General features: G+C 43.5%; 1 protein-coding gene across 3 annotated transcripts in view; it reads left to right on the top strand.

Annotated features, from left to right (window-relative positions):
* The window catches only part of herc2 (HECT and RLD domain containing E3 ubiquitin protein ligase 2), a 55,799-nt gene that overhangs the window by 11,306 nt on the left and 30,752 nt on the right, over positions 1-13,741 (top strand). For 2 of the 3 annotated variants that reach the window (XM_065956124.1, XM_020632431.3), the window contains exons 10-45: positions 13-186; positions 510-698; positions 821-972; positions 1,385-1,542; positions 1,637-1,750; positions 1,837-2,088; positions 2,440-2,633; positions 2,720-2,920; positions 3,053-3,281; positions 3,413-3,537; positions 4,250-4,428; positions 4,526-4,710; positions 4,809-4,964; positions 5,077-5,262; positions 5,744-5,920; positions 6,033-6,136; positions 6,229-6,379; positions 6,461-6,675; positions 6,768-6,900; positions 7,083-7,210; positions 7,559-7,754; positions 7,844-7,977; positions 8,182-8,358; positions 8,489-8,625; positions 9,024-9,175; positions 9,677-9,868; positions 9,957-10,144; positions 10,261-10,453; positions 10,546-10,728; positions 10,829-11,013; positions 11,383-11,530; positions 11,608-11,804; positions 11,906-12,136; positions 12,250-12,388; positions 12,644-12,790; positions 13,453-13,595. In XM_065956124.1, the coding sequence (XP_065812196.1) occupies positions 13-186; positions 510-698; positions 821-972; positions 1,385-1,542; positions 1,637-1,750; positions 1,837-2,088; positions 2,440-2,633; positions 2,720-2,920; positions 3,053-3,281; positions 3,413-3,537; positions 4,250-4,428; positions 4,526-4,710; positions 4,809-4,964; positions 5,077-5,262; positions 5,744-5,920; positions 6,033-6,136; positions 6,229-6,379; positions 6,461-6,675; positions 6,768-6,900; positions 7,083-7,210; positions 7,559-7,754; positions 7,844-7,977; positions 8,182-8,358; positions 8,489-8,625; positions 9,024-9,175; positions 9,677-9,868; positions 9,957-10,144; positions 10,261-10,453; positions 10,546-10,728; positions 10,829-11,013; positions 11,383-11,530; positions 11,608-11,804; positions 11,906-12,136; positions 12,250-12,388; positions 12,644-12,790; positions 13,453-13,595 (6,144 nt within the window). The remainder of the gene's footprint in view (positions 1-12; positions 187-509; positions 699-820; positions 973-1,384; positions 1,543-1,636; positions 1,751-1,836; positions 2,089-2,439; positions 2,634-2,719; positions 2,921-3,052; positions 3,282-3,412; positions 3,538-4,249; positions 4,429-4,525; positions 4,711-4,808; positions 4,965-5,076; positions 5,263-5,743; positions 5,921-6,032; positions 6,137-6,228; positions 6,380-6,460; positions 6,676-6,767; positions 6,901-7,082; positions 7,211-7,558; positions 7,755-7,843; positions 7,978-8,181; positions 8,359-8,488; positions 8,626-9,023; positions 9,176-9,676; positions 9,869-9,956; positions 10,145-10,260; positions 10,454-10,545; positions 10,729-10,828; positions 11,014-11,382; positions 11,531-11,607; positions 11,805-11,905; positions 12,137-12,249; positions 12,389-12,643; positions 12,791-13,452; positions 13,596-13,741) is intronic. The other variant, XM_065956123.1, reaches the window with a different exon arrangement.

Raw genomic sequence — 13,741 nt, 5'->3', positions numbered from 1 at the left:
TCTGGTTTCCAGATCCTCACAGCCCCTCTGAGCCCAAATGAGAGTTTTCTACGGTACCTGACTCTGCCTCAGGATAACGACCTGGCTATTGACCTTCGCCAAACCGCTGTGGTGATCATGGCTCACCTGGACCGCTTGGCATCTCCTTTTAGTCCTCCACACTGCAACTCCCCCACATCACACAAGGTGCTTCCTCTTTTTTTTTTAAACCTACAAAGCTTGAATGTGATTATTTAGGTCACTACTTCAGTTTTTGCTCAAGGTAGCCTGTTTTATCATCTTTGTGCTTCACATATCTTTCATGTGTACTTTTAAACCTGTTAACATTAACGATGGTAAAAGTGTGCATAAACATGGTACTCAACAGACCTCACAAGGGTTTGAATACTCCTTACATTAAATGTTAAAACAAATGGTATGCATCAAGTTTTTCAATGGTTATTTATTTTTATTAAAGGAGTCATATCAGCCACTAACTTTGTCTCCTGGTTTGTCTCTTTCTGTCCCAGGGAACGCTGCAGGAGGTGATTGCCTGGGGTTTGTTGGGCTGGAAGCTTCACGCCAACGTTAATGGGCCAATTCAGTGTAAAGCCCTGTCCAGCCTCGGAGTCACACAAATAGTCTGCTCGGAAAAGGGCTTCCTTATCCTGTCCAGTAGTGGTGCTGTTTACACACAAAACTACAAGAGCACAACCCTGGTCAGTTTGACATGTTTTATGCACCTCTCTTATAAATGAGCTTCTCAAAAGATTAGGTTGCTGATGTTTTTTTTTTCCTCTGTGTCAGCTGCAAATGAAGTCAGTGTATTTTTCTGTTGCAGGCTCCGATGCTCATCCACGGTCTGAGCTGCAGGAAGATCGTGAAGCTGGCGGCTCATCCTGATGGTCAGCACTACTTGGCCCTTACATCCAACGGTGAGGTGTTCTCATGGGGCTGTGGTGATGGAGGCCGCCTTGGACATGGAGACACTACGTAAGCTATTAAGGACACCCTAGCTGATTTAATTCCTTCAAGGGACACCTCTATTTTGCACTTCCTTAATGTCATCATGTTGGAAATATGAAGCCACAAATCATTTGTGTCACTACCAGAAAATTTAATTGTTGTTAATGTTGAATATTTGATACTATACTAAATCTTTCATTTTTATTTTTTTATTAGAATCATTAAATTATTGATGAAACAGACGCTATAATAAAACACTACTTTAAATCCCAAATCTATTGATTATATTAATTTTTAAATTATACCCAGCGCCTAAGCCTCACTGCAACTGCATTTGAGCAACGTCATAAACATCCAAAACTATGACTGCCTTTAAAAAAAAAAGATTTACAACAATGCAGGGACATTAAATAATTCCTGTCTCAATGATTTCTTTCAGGTATTTAGAGGAGCCTGCAATTATTTCAGCCTTCAATGGGAAACAGGCAGGAAAGCATGTTGTTCAGATTGCTTGTGGGAGTACATACAGCGCTGCGATTACAGCTGATGGAGAGCTCTTTACATGGGGCAGAGGGAACTACGGACGACTGGGCCATGGTATGTTCCTTGTAACAACCTCAGCTTTAATTACTAAATAGTTTTTCTTTATTATTACTGAGATTGAGGATTTTATTTCTGACTGGCTTTCTAGGCTCCAGTGAGGATCAGACCACACCCATGCTGGTGACGGCTCTGAAGGGACTGAAGGTGATGGATGTGGCTTGTGGAAGTGGTGATGCACAAACGCTTGCTGTGACAGAGAATGGTAAGAACAGAAGTCTTCTTGCGTTAACTGAATCACACAAACTTAAATGGCAGCATTCACATTGACCTGTGTGCGTGGTTCCTCAGGTCAGGTGTGGTCCTGGGGCGATGGCGACTACGGTAAACTGGGTCGTGGAGGCAGTGATGGCTGCAAGACACCTAAGCTTGTGGAGAAACTTCAGGACCTAGACATAGTGAAGGTGTGCTGTGGCAGCCAGTTTTCAGTGGCCCTCACCAAAGATGGCCAAGTGTACACCTGGGGTAAAGGAGACAATCAACGGCTCGGCCATGGCACAGATGAGCATGTTCGCTATCCAAAGTTGCTGGACAGTCTACAGGGTGAGTTGAGCTTTTTTAATTTTTAGTGTTGGGCTTTTTACCTTTATTTGATTGTACAGTGGATAGAGTAGGAAGCAGGTGAGAGAGTAGGAAAGGACATGTGTGAAAGGAGTCACAGGTCAGACATGAACCAGTGCAGCTCGCTTTGATGACTAAAGCCTCCTAAATGGGGCGAGACCTAACTGCTAGGCAATCTGTGCCATTTAGAGGAGGAGATAAAGACTAACACTTGATCTGTAAAAAAGTATTTAAGACCAACCTTTCTCTGCAGCACACAACACAAGGAGGGGATATGAATATGGAAAAAAGTCTTCAGAAAGACTTATTGGTTTGTGATGTTTTTGCCAGCAGGAAAGAAAGTTGTGGACATTGCGGTGGGATCTACACACTGCCTGGCCCTCACTGACGACGGAGAGGTGCACAGTTGGGGCAGCAATGATAAACTTCAGCACTTTGACACACTCTTTTATAACAAGAAGCAGCCCAAAGCACTCCCAGGTCTCAACTGCAAACATATAGTGGGAATCTCCTGTGGCTCAGGACAGGTAATGTATAACTTTCATTGATGATGTTAACATGCCTATAGTGGGTAAAAGCTACAGTATGAAACTCTGGCTGTTTTTCTTTTCAGAGCTTTGCCTGGTCCTCGTGTTCCGAGTGGTCTGTTGGGCAGCGTGTTCCCTTTGTGGTCGATGTTTGTGCCATGACCTTTGAGCAGCTGGACCTGCTCCTGCGACAGGTCAGCGAAGGGATGGACGGCAGCTCAGACTGGCCTCCCCCGCAAGAAAAAGAGTGCATGGTGGTTGCAACACTCAATCTGCTGAGGCTGCAGGTAGGCAACAGTTTTTGATTTGTTTCAATTATGTAGATTTGTTCTTATCCTAATTGTCCCTAATCATTTCTCACATTTCAACAGACCAATCTGACTCCTGCTACTAATATTTATTTAACCTCCCTCCCTCAGCTCCATGCAGCCATCAGTAACCAGGTGGATCCAGAAGAGCTGGGACTTGGACTTGGCAGCGTGCTATTAAATAACCTCAAGCAAACCATTGTTGTACTAGCAAGCAATGCCGGGGTTCTCAACACGGTGCAAGCAGCTGCCCAAGCTGTTCTCCAAAGCGGCTGGTCAGTGCTGCTGCCCACTGCTGAGGAGAGAGCGAGGGCGTTATCATCACTTCTGCCTAATGCTGGTGAGTACAATCACAACATCTTCACACTCATTAAACAGGATGGACACTACCTTTATTAATGCTGTTACTTTAGTTTGAAGTGGAAGTATTTCTGGCTTTGGACACTGAGGTTAAACTTTATTTTTTCACAGCTTCTGGAAATGAGATGGGTGTGAGCCCTGGACGTCGCTTCATGATCGACTTGTTGGTCAGCAGCTTAATGGCTGATGGAGGTTTGGAGTCTGCACTGAACGCAGCCATCACTGCTGAGATACAGGTCGGTGTGTTTCATGGACAACTTTCTGTAAATCAAAACAAAAAGAAATTATTTCCATGACTTAATATGATTTACAAAATCAATCCACTCCCTCGTGGGGGGTTTAGAAAGCAACCAGCGCCTAGGTTAGACTTTTTTACAAGCAGAGATCACAGTATATGTATTTATAAAAATAGTGCGGTAACTTGCAGGGACTGGTCCACTGGTTGAAGACAGATAGGTAGTTTTAGACCTATCATAGATCTATCAGAATAAAAACGTAAGAAGTTTCATGTGATTACACTGTGGCTGTGTGCCTTCTGTGCACGCCCTCTGTCTTCACAATTACCAGTATGTGTTAAACATTTATGTTGTAAGCTGTTGCTAGATAAGAAGCAATTTGACATGAATATCACCATAGCAAGCTTATTGGACAATATATACTGATCTTTAGAAAGCTGATCAAACACATACAAAAGAGAATTTGCTGAATTTAGCTGGTACTGAAATGTTGCTGTTAAGGATGTAAAATGCGCAATGTTATATTTGTAGTTTTGTGCATGTTGCTCTGCTAATCAGATAAATGTGCCAGTCCATGTAAACAACATTTGGTTTGAGATCCCATCCAATGTAGACAGGGAACCTGAAGTCTCATTTAGAACTAAAGAAAGTTTGAATATAACCGCAACTTCTAGATACAAGAGTCACATTACTTATCTATTTTTCCTGACAGGACATTGAAGCCAAGAAGGAGGCTCAGAAGGAAAAGGAGATTGACGAGCAGGAGGCCAATGCTTCCACAATGCACCGCTGTCGCACAATGCTGGACAAAGATCTCATCAACACAGGCATCTATGAGTCAGCAGGGAAGCAAAGCCTGCCCCTGGTGCAGCTTGTACAGCAGCTGTTGAGGTACTTGTTCTTTGCCTAAGGCATGCTACGTGTATCTCACTGTACAGATTTACCCCTCCCTCCCTGGTAGTAGATTGACACGCTTTGCTTTCTGCAGGAATATCGCCTCCCAGACCATTGCTAGGCTCAAGGATGTTGCTCGGCGTATCTCTAACTATTTAGAGGCAGAGCATGTCAGCAAGGAACGCTCTGCCTCTCTGGACCTGCTGCTGCGCTTCCAGAGGCTTCTTGTCAGCAAGCTCTACTTGGGTGTCAACAGCACAGAGAATGGCAATGGATACAGTAAGTTGACAAATGTTTTTTTCTATTCAACTAGCTAGAAAGCCTGACGATGAGCTTGAGATGGTAAGTTCTTTTTTTTTGTCTGTGGTTCTCTGCAGATCCTGAGACTCTGGGTGTTGGTTCCCTGTTAAAAAAGTACATTGCCCTGCTGTGTACGCACATTGGAGACATCCTGCCAGTGGCAACAAGTATCGCCTCGACTGGTCGTCGCCATTTTGCTGAAGTTTCACGTGTTATTGAAGGAGATCTAACTGGTACCGTCTCTTTTAAATATGCTGAGTGTTTCTTTGCAGCACATATTGCATGCTCACCTGTTAAGAAACTTGTGGGAAAGTAATGGACTCCTTGCTGTTTGTTTTTCAACAGGAGTGCTGCTGCCTGAGTTGGTGGTTTCCATCGTCCTCCTGCTCACCATTGATGCAGGTGTGATGCAGGAGACCGGTTCCATCCCTCTCCTGGCTGGACTCCTGGAGCACCTGGACCGCTTCAACAACCTGGCCCCAGGACATGAGAGGGACGATAATGAAGATCTGGCCTGGCCGGGCATTATGGGTACAACACAAACTGTGTCTTACATTGTCACTGATATTCTTCACTTATCTGTAGCTAATTTGCACCGTAAGTTTCTCAAGTGAGTTGGATCATTTGTGTTTATTTGCATTGTTCACCACAGTGGATGGTTATTAACCCTTTCAGGAAACCAAACACCACTTAATGTAGATTCTAAAGAGCACAGTGGCATTTAACTTTCTCTTTCTCTGTCACTTTCTTGAGATACTCTGTTTTGATAAACTGCTGCTTCCAGCTACTGTGTTTGAATACTTGATGACCTGTTTACTTGGGGATTGCTTGGGTGGAAGCAGAGGACACATATACATGTGATTTGCAATTTTCCTGGCAAAAAAATGTACTTGCGTTGTATCTAATCACACCTAGATGTGACTGAACACATCTTAAAAATCTGAAATGTCCTAGATTCAAAGATTAAATTTTTGACATTAGAGCTTAACCAACAATGTTTCTGCCTTGGCAGGGTCCTTCTTTACAGGACAAAGTTCAAAGAACAATGAAGAGATTTCCCTCATTCGCAAGGCAGACCTAGAGAACCACAACAAAGACGGTGGTTTCTGGACAGTTATTGACGGAAAGGTCTACGACATCAAGGACTTCCAGGCTCAGTCTCAGTCTCTAGCAGGAAACAGCATTCTTGGTAAGTGTGAAATTAAAAAAAAAACATTAAAAATTTTTTTTGGGATCAGATGAGTAAGATTTGAGCTGTTGCATCTTGTAAAAGTGGTGAAACGAAGAATTTCCTCTTACAGCTCAGTTTGCAGGAGAAGACCCAGTGGTTGCTCTGGAAGCTGCTCTTCAGTTTGAGGACACCAGAGAGTCGATGATGGCCTTCTGCGTGGGCCAGTACATGGAGGTAACAACTATCCCAAAACACTTTTTCCAAATGATTTTTGTTCTTCATACTTGGTTATAGTTTTTGATATTGTGCTATTTTAATATCCTCAGCCCAACCAGGAGACAGTCACCACTCCAGACCTCAGCAGTCTCTCCTCCCCGCTTATTGACACAGAGAGGAACCTGGGGCTGCTGCTGGGTCTCCATGCCTCTTATCTTGCCAAGAGCACCCCTCTGTCCCCCATGGAGATCGAATGTGCCAGTGGGTTCAGTTATTTTAAAGCAAGCCATTTCTCCCTCAAATTCCTTTTAATTGGTTGTAATTTTGAATCTCTTTGAGCAGAATGGCTCCAGTCATCAATATTCTCTGGAGGCCTGCAGACCAGTCAGATCCACTATAACTACAATGAAGAGAAGGATGAAGACCACTGCAGCTCCATGGGGACGACCACTCCAGACAAGGCCAAACTCTACTCCAGAAGAATCACCCTCAGTGACCACGCACAGCCTTTCCTGCAGGCAATCGCTGACAACAACACTCAGGACCACACTGTGAAGGTACAGACATCATAAAATGACTTTAGACCAAACAGCCACATTATAGAGTATGGCTTGCTTTCATTTTGCGTTTCTTTGTCACTACGTTCTAGGACTTCCTATGCCAAATAGAGCGGTGCTGCAAACAGTACCATCTTATAACCCCCATCACCTTCCCTCCGGAGCACCCTGTGGAGGAAGTTGGCCGCCTGCTGCTGTGCTGCCTGCTCAAACATCAAGACCTCGGTAACCTAGCAACTGGTCTCAGATGGGCCGTTTGAGAAAGCTATTTCTGTCTCACTTTTGTCATTGAAATTTTTTTTTTTTATCATCAGTTGTGTAAAGATGCATTGAAATCTTTCCTTTTTGCTCTTCCATAATTTCCAAATTCACTTTGGAATTTTAATGACAAATGTCTCTCATCACAGGTCATATCGCTCTTTCACTTGTCAGTCAATGTGCCTTGGGGGTGGACCAAGGGAAACAGAGGTCCCTCCCTAAATCTGTGATTGACGTGTGCCGCATGGTCTACCAGGCAAAGTGTTCTTTAATCAAGGTATGAGCACAGCTTGTAACTTGTGTACTTCAGTGGACAAACAACACAACAGCAAGTTGATGATGTTGTACATTACATTTATGATGCATATTTAAAAAAACATTTACCTTTTACCAAGAAGCTGCTAGCTTTACTGTGAAAGCAGCTAGCATACATGGTGTCCAAGTCTGGGATCAGAGTCCTTCCAGTTCTGTGCACTGCAGCTGGAAAACTACACAGCACCACAGTTACAGAAGATCGTCTTTTAGCTCCTCTGTAGACTAAGTTTAACAGCAGCTGAGATGAGTCTGGCCTGTTTAAGCTTCCTGAGGAAGAATAGTCCTTAACGGCATGTTTGTTATATTTCAGACCCATCAGGAACAAGGTCGCTCCTACAAAGAGGTGTGTGCGCCTGTCATTGAGCGTCTGCGCTTCCTGTTTAATGAGCTACGTCCCGCCGTAAGCAACGATCTGTCCATCGTGTCAAAACTGAAGCTGCTGAGCTCTCAGCCCCGCTGGAGGAGGATCGCCCAAAAACTCATCCGGGACCGCAGGAAAAAAAGAGGTGGGATATTCAAAAACTGAGAATATAGTAATTCTGTTTTATTTTGTTAACATGTGTTGTTTTCTAAATGATTTACTATGTTTTTTTAGTGCCTAAGAAGTCAGAGTCTGCTGACATAGAAGAGCCAAAGCTGGAGAATGAGGGGACCAATGAAGAGGAAATCAATGTGCACATCAGCCCCGCACCTTCTGACAGGAAATCACCCACTAGCAGGACATTAAAGGTAGTTTAGCTGGGAATAAATACTCAAACGATTTATTCAATTAAAAATACAACAGAGAGCTTTTTTTTGTATACTCTACTTCACAGTACAGTATAGTACAGTATAGCACTACTGTACTCGGTGCAAGTCTGATCAGAAAGCACACCACACTGTAGCCTTGGTTTGTACAGTTTGACATCCCCTTATTATTTTCTCATTTTATAGCAGAACAAGTGGCAGCCGCTTCTCAACACTGTGGCCCATGTTCAGAAGTACAGGTGGCTGAAACACAGCGTTCAGGGTGTCTTCTCTCAGTCCAGCCTCATGGCCACCATTGTGGAGTTTGCACTGAAGGAGGAGCCGCTGGATGTGGAGAAGATGAGGAAATGTCTCCTCAAACAGGTGACTGTTTATAACCAATTATCAATATGAATAAGCATAAAACAGTTTCAGAGATTGCAAAATGTACATCATTTCGTAACATGTGAAGAAGTAATAAAGCATGATGGATGTGGACTTTGCTGTATCATAGCTGGAGAGGGCTGAAGTCAGGCTGGAAGGCATCGACACCATGCTGAAGTTGGCCTCCAAAAGCTTCCTGCTGCCATCAGTGCAGTATGCAATGCTCTGTGGCTGGCAAAGGGTCATACCAGAAGGGACCAACATTGGGTAGGTCAAATGTTTGGATACTTAATAAGAAGAAGACATAAAGAAATGACTCTACAGAGCAGTTTATTTATCTAAATTTGAACACTCCTGTTGAGGTGGAACGACTGATTTGTTTCCAGAATATAGAGGGAGAAATTGAGGAATATATGGATACACAGATTTTTCCAATGCACTGTGTGTTCAGGTTTATACAACATCTTGTCATCAGTAATGTCTTTTTGCTTGATATTTACTTTTAGTTTGAGAATATTTTTGAATAAAAACTGAAACTAAACGGTGTACAAGAGATGTTCAAATTTCAGAAAAATGAATGTAATCTTGTCTCGACTAAGCAAGTCCATTTCTGGAACAGTGATCTGCTCCGGCTCTGCTTCTAATGTTTCATCTCTCCTTTTCAGAGAGCCCCTATCTGACTGCCTGAAGGATGTGGATCTGATCCCCCCGTTTAACCGCATGCTTTTGGAGGTGACCTTCGGCAAGTTGTATTCATGGGCCATCCACAATGTTCGCAACATCCTGCTCGAGGCCAGCGCACGCTTTAAAGAGCTTGGTAAGTGTTGTGCTTATATTGCTGGTTAATCTATAAAAAGTTTTAAGACTTATAATACATTTAAACTTGTGTATTTATTTGTTTGATCTTATGTAGCCGCTGCATTCATCGAGATCAGGGACCCTTGTCAAGAATAGCAGCAACATACAGTTTCAACAACAAACGCACACAAACTCATACAGTAGATGTATAAAAGATCTGCTTAACTATTTGCATACAGAATGCCTGGATATAAGACTTTTCACTTTGGATGCCACAGTTCAAAATCAGACTGTACCTTACCTAGATCTTACTCTTTGTTACATTTGAATTACAAAGACCCAACAATAGTTCAACATGAGCCATAAGCAACATTTAGCAAAGTTACAGTGGCAAGGAAAAACTGCCTGTTAAGATGGACAGAAACCTTGAGGAGAATTTAGACTCATGTTGAAAAACCATCCGCTGTGTTGTGCTTGGAAAGTTTGATACGTATATTGACCGCCTTTTATTCATATCCAGGTGTGCAGCCTGTTCCACTGCAGACCATCACCAATGAGAATCCAGCAGGACCAAGTCTTGGCACCATTCCACAAGCCCGCTTCCTTCTGGCCATGATACACATGCTGTCCCTGAAACATGGGTCCAACAGCCTCAGCCTGCTGCTGAACTCAGGCGTATTGGCCCTCACACAGAGTATACTGCGGCTCATAGGTCAGTAGCCTCAATCCAAATAAAAACCAAAAAGCAGGAGGCTATGTTTTTAGATTGTTAATGTATCCTGTGTTGTTTGTAACTCCAGGGCCCAGCACAGACAGCAGTGAGGAGGACCTGGGTTTATGTGCACTTGGAGGCTCAGCCACAGTACTAGAGGAGTCCAGAAAGGAGGCTGCCCCCGCCCCCCTACCTGCATCTGGCCCTGAGCTGGCCGCCATGATGAAGATAGGCACCAGGGTCATGAGAGGAGTTGACTGGAAATGGGGAGATCAGGTAGCTAAATCCATGTTACAGTGTCTTGGTTGTTGGTGAATTACTTCTCTTGATTTTTGATTATTAGGAAGAATATGATAGTGATCAGGATTTGACTTTGTGCATACTCTGTCTAGGATGGACCAGCACCAGGTCTCGGTCGGGTCATTGGGGAGTTGGGTGAAGACGGCTGGATTAGGGTGCAGTGGGATACCAGCAGCACCAACTCCTACAGGATGGGAAAAGAAGGAAAATACGACCTCAAACTGGCCGAGCCTCCACCAGCTGCTCAGCCCCCCACTGAGGAATCAGACACAGAGGATGACACAGGTTAGTTTACAGTACTGCCTCGGTGCACATCTCTGCAGCTACAAGTGTGAGGTACAAAACCTTACATTAACAATCACCTCTGTTCCTCGAAGAAGGAGAGCTGATTGAGAAGAGCAGCCACCCGACAGCGATGATGCTCACCAGCACAGTCAACCTGCTGAAGACACTGTCTCTGTCAGCTGGGATCTATGCTGAGGTGCTGCAAACAGATGCCACACGGACCCTCTGTGGGCTTCTCAGGATGCTCGTAGAAAGTGGAGCTAATGACAAGTCAGGTAGCTAAACATCTTTGTAGAAAAAAAAGAGTGTTTTATCTTTAAACAAGGCAAGTTATCGGGTGTTATTTTGTTCTTACACACTTTTCTTTGTCGTCAGGTTGTCACTCTCACAGGCTGGTGTCTCGAGAGCAGCACAGGAGCTGGTGTACACTGGGCTTCATCCGCAGCATCGCTCTCATGCCGCAGATGTGCAGCACGCTCAGCACGTCTGCATGGATCGGCCTGCTCATCCGAATTGTTGAGGGACATCAGTCCTTTAATGCCATCACTCTGCAGAGACAGGTGGGATAATTACCTCGACTGTGTCAGGCGACTGATCATGCCGTTTATTTTAATTCGTTCAGCACTTTTTCTTGTGTTCTTAAACCCAAAAGAAGCAAGATCCCAGATTCTTTGGCATGCAACAAATGGCTGTTCAGACAACCGGCCAAATATATATTTTTGCATAACCAGATTGTATTAATATACTTTCATATATTTTCCTCTTTAAGATCTGATTGAAGAAACAATTTAGCTTGAAACCTGCTAAAGAGGCCACATTTAATGTGCAATGAAAATAGGCTGAAAAAAGTCAAACTGGGAAGTATTTCTTCTGCCAAACAAATCTGAATGGAAGCCCTACTTACTGTTCCTTTATGTGTGTGCTTGCAGATTCTGGCTCTTCGTCTCCTGCAGGCGGTCTTACCCTCATGGGACAAGACGGAGCGCTCTCAGGACATGAGGTTCCTGGTGGAGAAGTTGTTCAACTTCTTGGGGAGCTTGCTGAGCACCTGCTCCTCAGACTTGCCACTTCTTAGAGGTATGTTTAGCAATCTCATGAACAGACATGTAAGTGTAGTCTGTTTTTCTACATGTATCTTTAATTTTCCACTCCAGAGGGGTCCCTGAGAAGGAGGAAGTCCCGCCCTCAGGCATCTCTTACAGCCACTCACAGCAGCACCCTGGCCGAGGAGATAGTTGCTGTCCTGCGTACTCTGCACTCTCTTGGCCAGTGGAACAGCATGATTAATGAATACATCAACGCTCAGCTGAGCTCCATCGGAGATGTTATGGCTGGCTGCCAATCTGAAGCGGTAAGAAATATTTGGGTGTTACGGGTTTGATTATAATATGTAGTGCCTTGACTTCTGCCTTAACAAAACAGTGATAATCAATGTCCTCTTTTATGCCTCAGTCTTTCTTGGAGGATTATTTTCCTGATACTGAGGGTCCCAGAGTGGGCAGTCTGATGGCAGTGCTGGCAGTCATTGGAGGAATCGATGCACGTCTCCGGCTGGGAGGACAAGTTATACATGAAGAATACGGAGAGGGAACAGTTACTCGCATTACTCCCAAAGGACGCATCACCGTTCAGTTTCATGAGATGAGGACCTGCAGGGTTTGCCTGCTCAGCCATCTTAAACCGGTATGGAAGAGTTTAGATTCTCATGTTTGTACTTTGAATCTACTTTAACTTGTAACTAACTAAGACGTTATTTGACAATAATAAAGGATGTTTTTTGTCCATATTTCCCTCAGCTGGCTGCGGTATCCTTCAGTGTGAACAACCTGCCTTTCTCTGATCCTATGCTGGCGGTCTGGGCTCAGTTGGTTAGCCTGGCTGGAAGTAAACTAGAGAAACAACGCATGAAGAAGTCCCTGAGTCGAGGACTCACAGGTACAGAAACCATGCTTATGACTTGATGGCCCCAATCTTAAATTCTCAATTAAATAATAAACATTGGCTTTAATTACACTTTTTTCTAGAAAAGTGCTCCGACAGTATGCATAGCTTTATTTTTATTATGCAGGATTTTTTGCCTCCTTTCTCATCACAACAAAATATTTTGAGCTGTGGGTAAGACTTTAATTTCTTGTTCTGAAGTGAAAACTGATGTCCTGTGGATTTAATCAAAGCGTTTTTTCCCCGCAGCTGACCAGGTGGACATCCATCTTCTGCGCTGCCAGCAGCTGAGGCTTTACATTTTAAAGGCCGGACGGGCTCTTCTCTCTCATCAAGACAAACTCAGACAGATCCTCTCTCAGGCGGCAGTGCTGGACATAGGACCAAATCCCAGCGGTAAGAGCTCCACCAGTGAACAGATTAAAGAAGGGTTGTCAAGACACAATACATTTTTTTTTTATTAGATAAGAGAAAACATATTTCAAGAATTGTAGGGAAACTTCTGCACAATTGCCCTAGTATTTGTGCTATTTAATACAGCGCTCCTTTTCTTTTGCTTGCGTCAGCCTTTGGTTCAAAATATGACAAAAAATCTGTTGTTTATTTAAGCTTAGGTTCAATCCAATACTATAAATCAATAAAAAAATAAAAAAGTATTGACATTTTTGGAGCCTGACTTGAGAGTTTGTGAGAAAATTCTCAAATGAAAACTATTTTTGTTTGTTCAGTTCAACACTGTAAAGCTTCAAATTGATTTGGTCACTGCTTGAACAACAACTTCTTTTGCTGCTTTGAGGATGCATAATGGCTACCAGTGGGTGGACATTAAATCATGATGAACTGCATTTACACAAATTATTAAAATATTTTAATACGGCCCAGCAGCTACTCAGTGGGAGGACCATTTTTGTTGCAAATTAATAACTTAACTTGCACACTTTTGAGGTCTCTGAGATTACATGTAGATGGATTGAACTTAGTCTGGAAATATTTTTAGTGAACATTGAGGCACTATCTGTACTTCTTAGCCTTTTAATTATTATTTATTTTATATGCAGAGGATCCAGTGGTATCATCTCCTGATGTGGGTGACTTGTCTCCTGAGGGTCCTCTACCTCCACTCATCCTCCTGCAGCAGCTGCTGTCCGCTGCCACCCAGCCCTCCCCCATCAAAGCCATTTTTGACAGACAGGAGATGGAGGTGAGTTTATACATTCTGCTTTAGTAGTCAAGTGTTGTAGAGGAACTCTGATATTTTTAAAACTAGGGATGTTCCTCTGCGACCAATTTCAAAGTCTATTAAATGCAAATTTAAAGGCCAGTCAACTTGATCAAAGGTCAGGAAAC

The sequence above is a fragment of the Labrus bergylta genome, chromosome 6 (genome assembly GCF_963930695.1).
Source record: "Labrus bergylta chromosome 6, fLabBer1.1, whole genome shotgun sequence".
Classification (NCBI taxonomy): domain Eukaryota; kingdom Metazoa; phylum Chordata; class Actinopteri; order Labriformes; family Labridae; genus Labrus; species Labrus bergylta.
The sequence above is the reverse complement of the archived record's forward strand: the minus strand, read 5'-3'. Positions and strand labels throughout refer to the sequence as shown.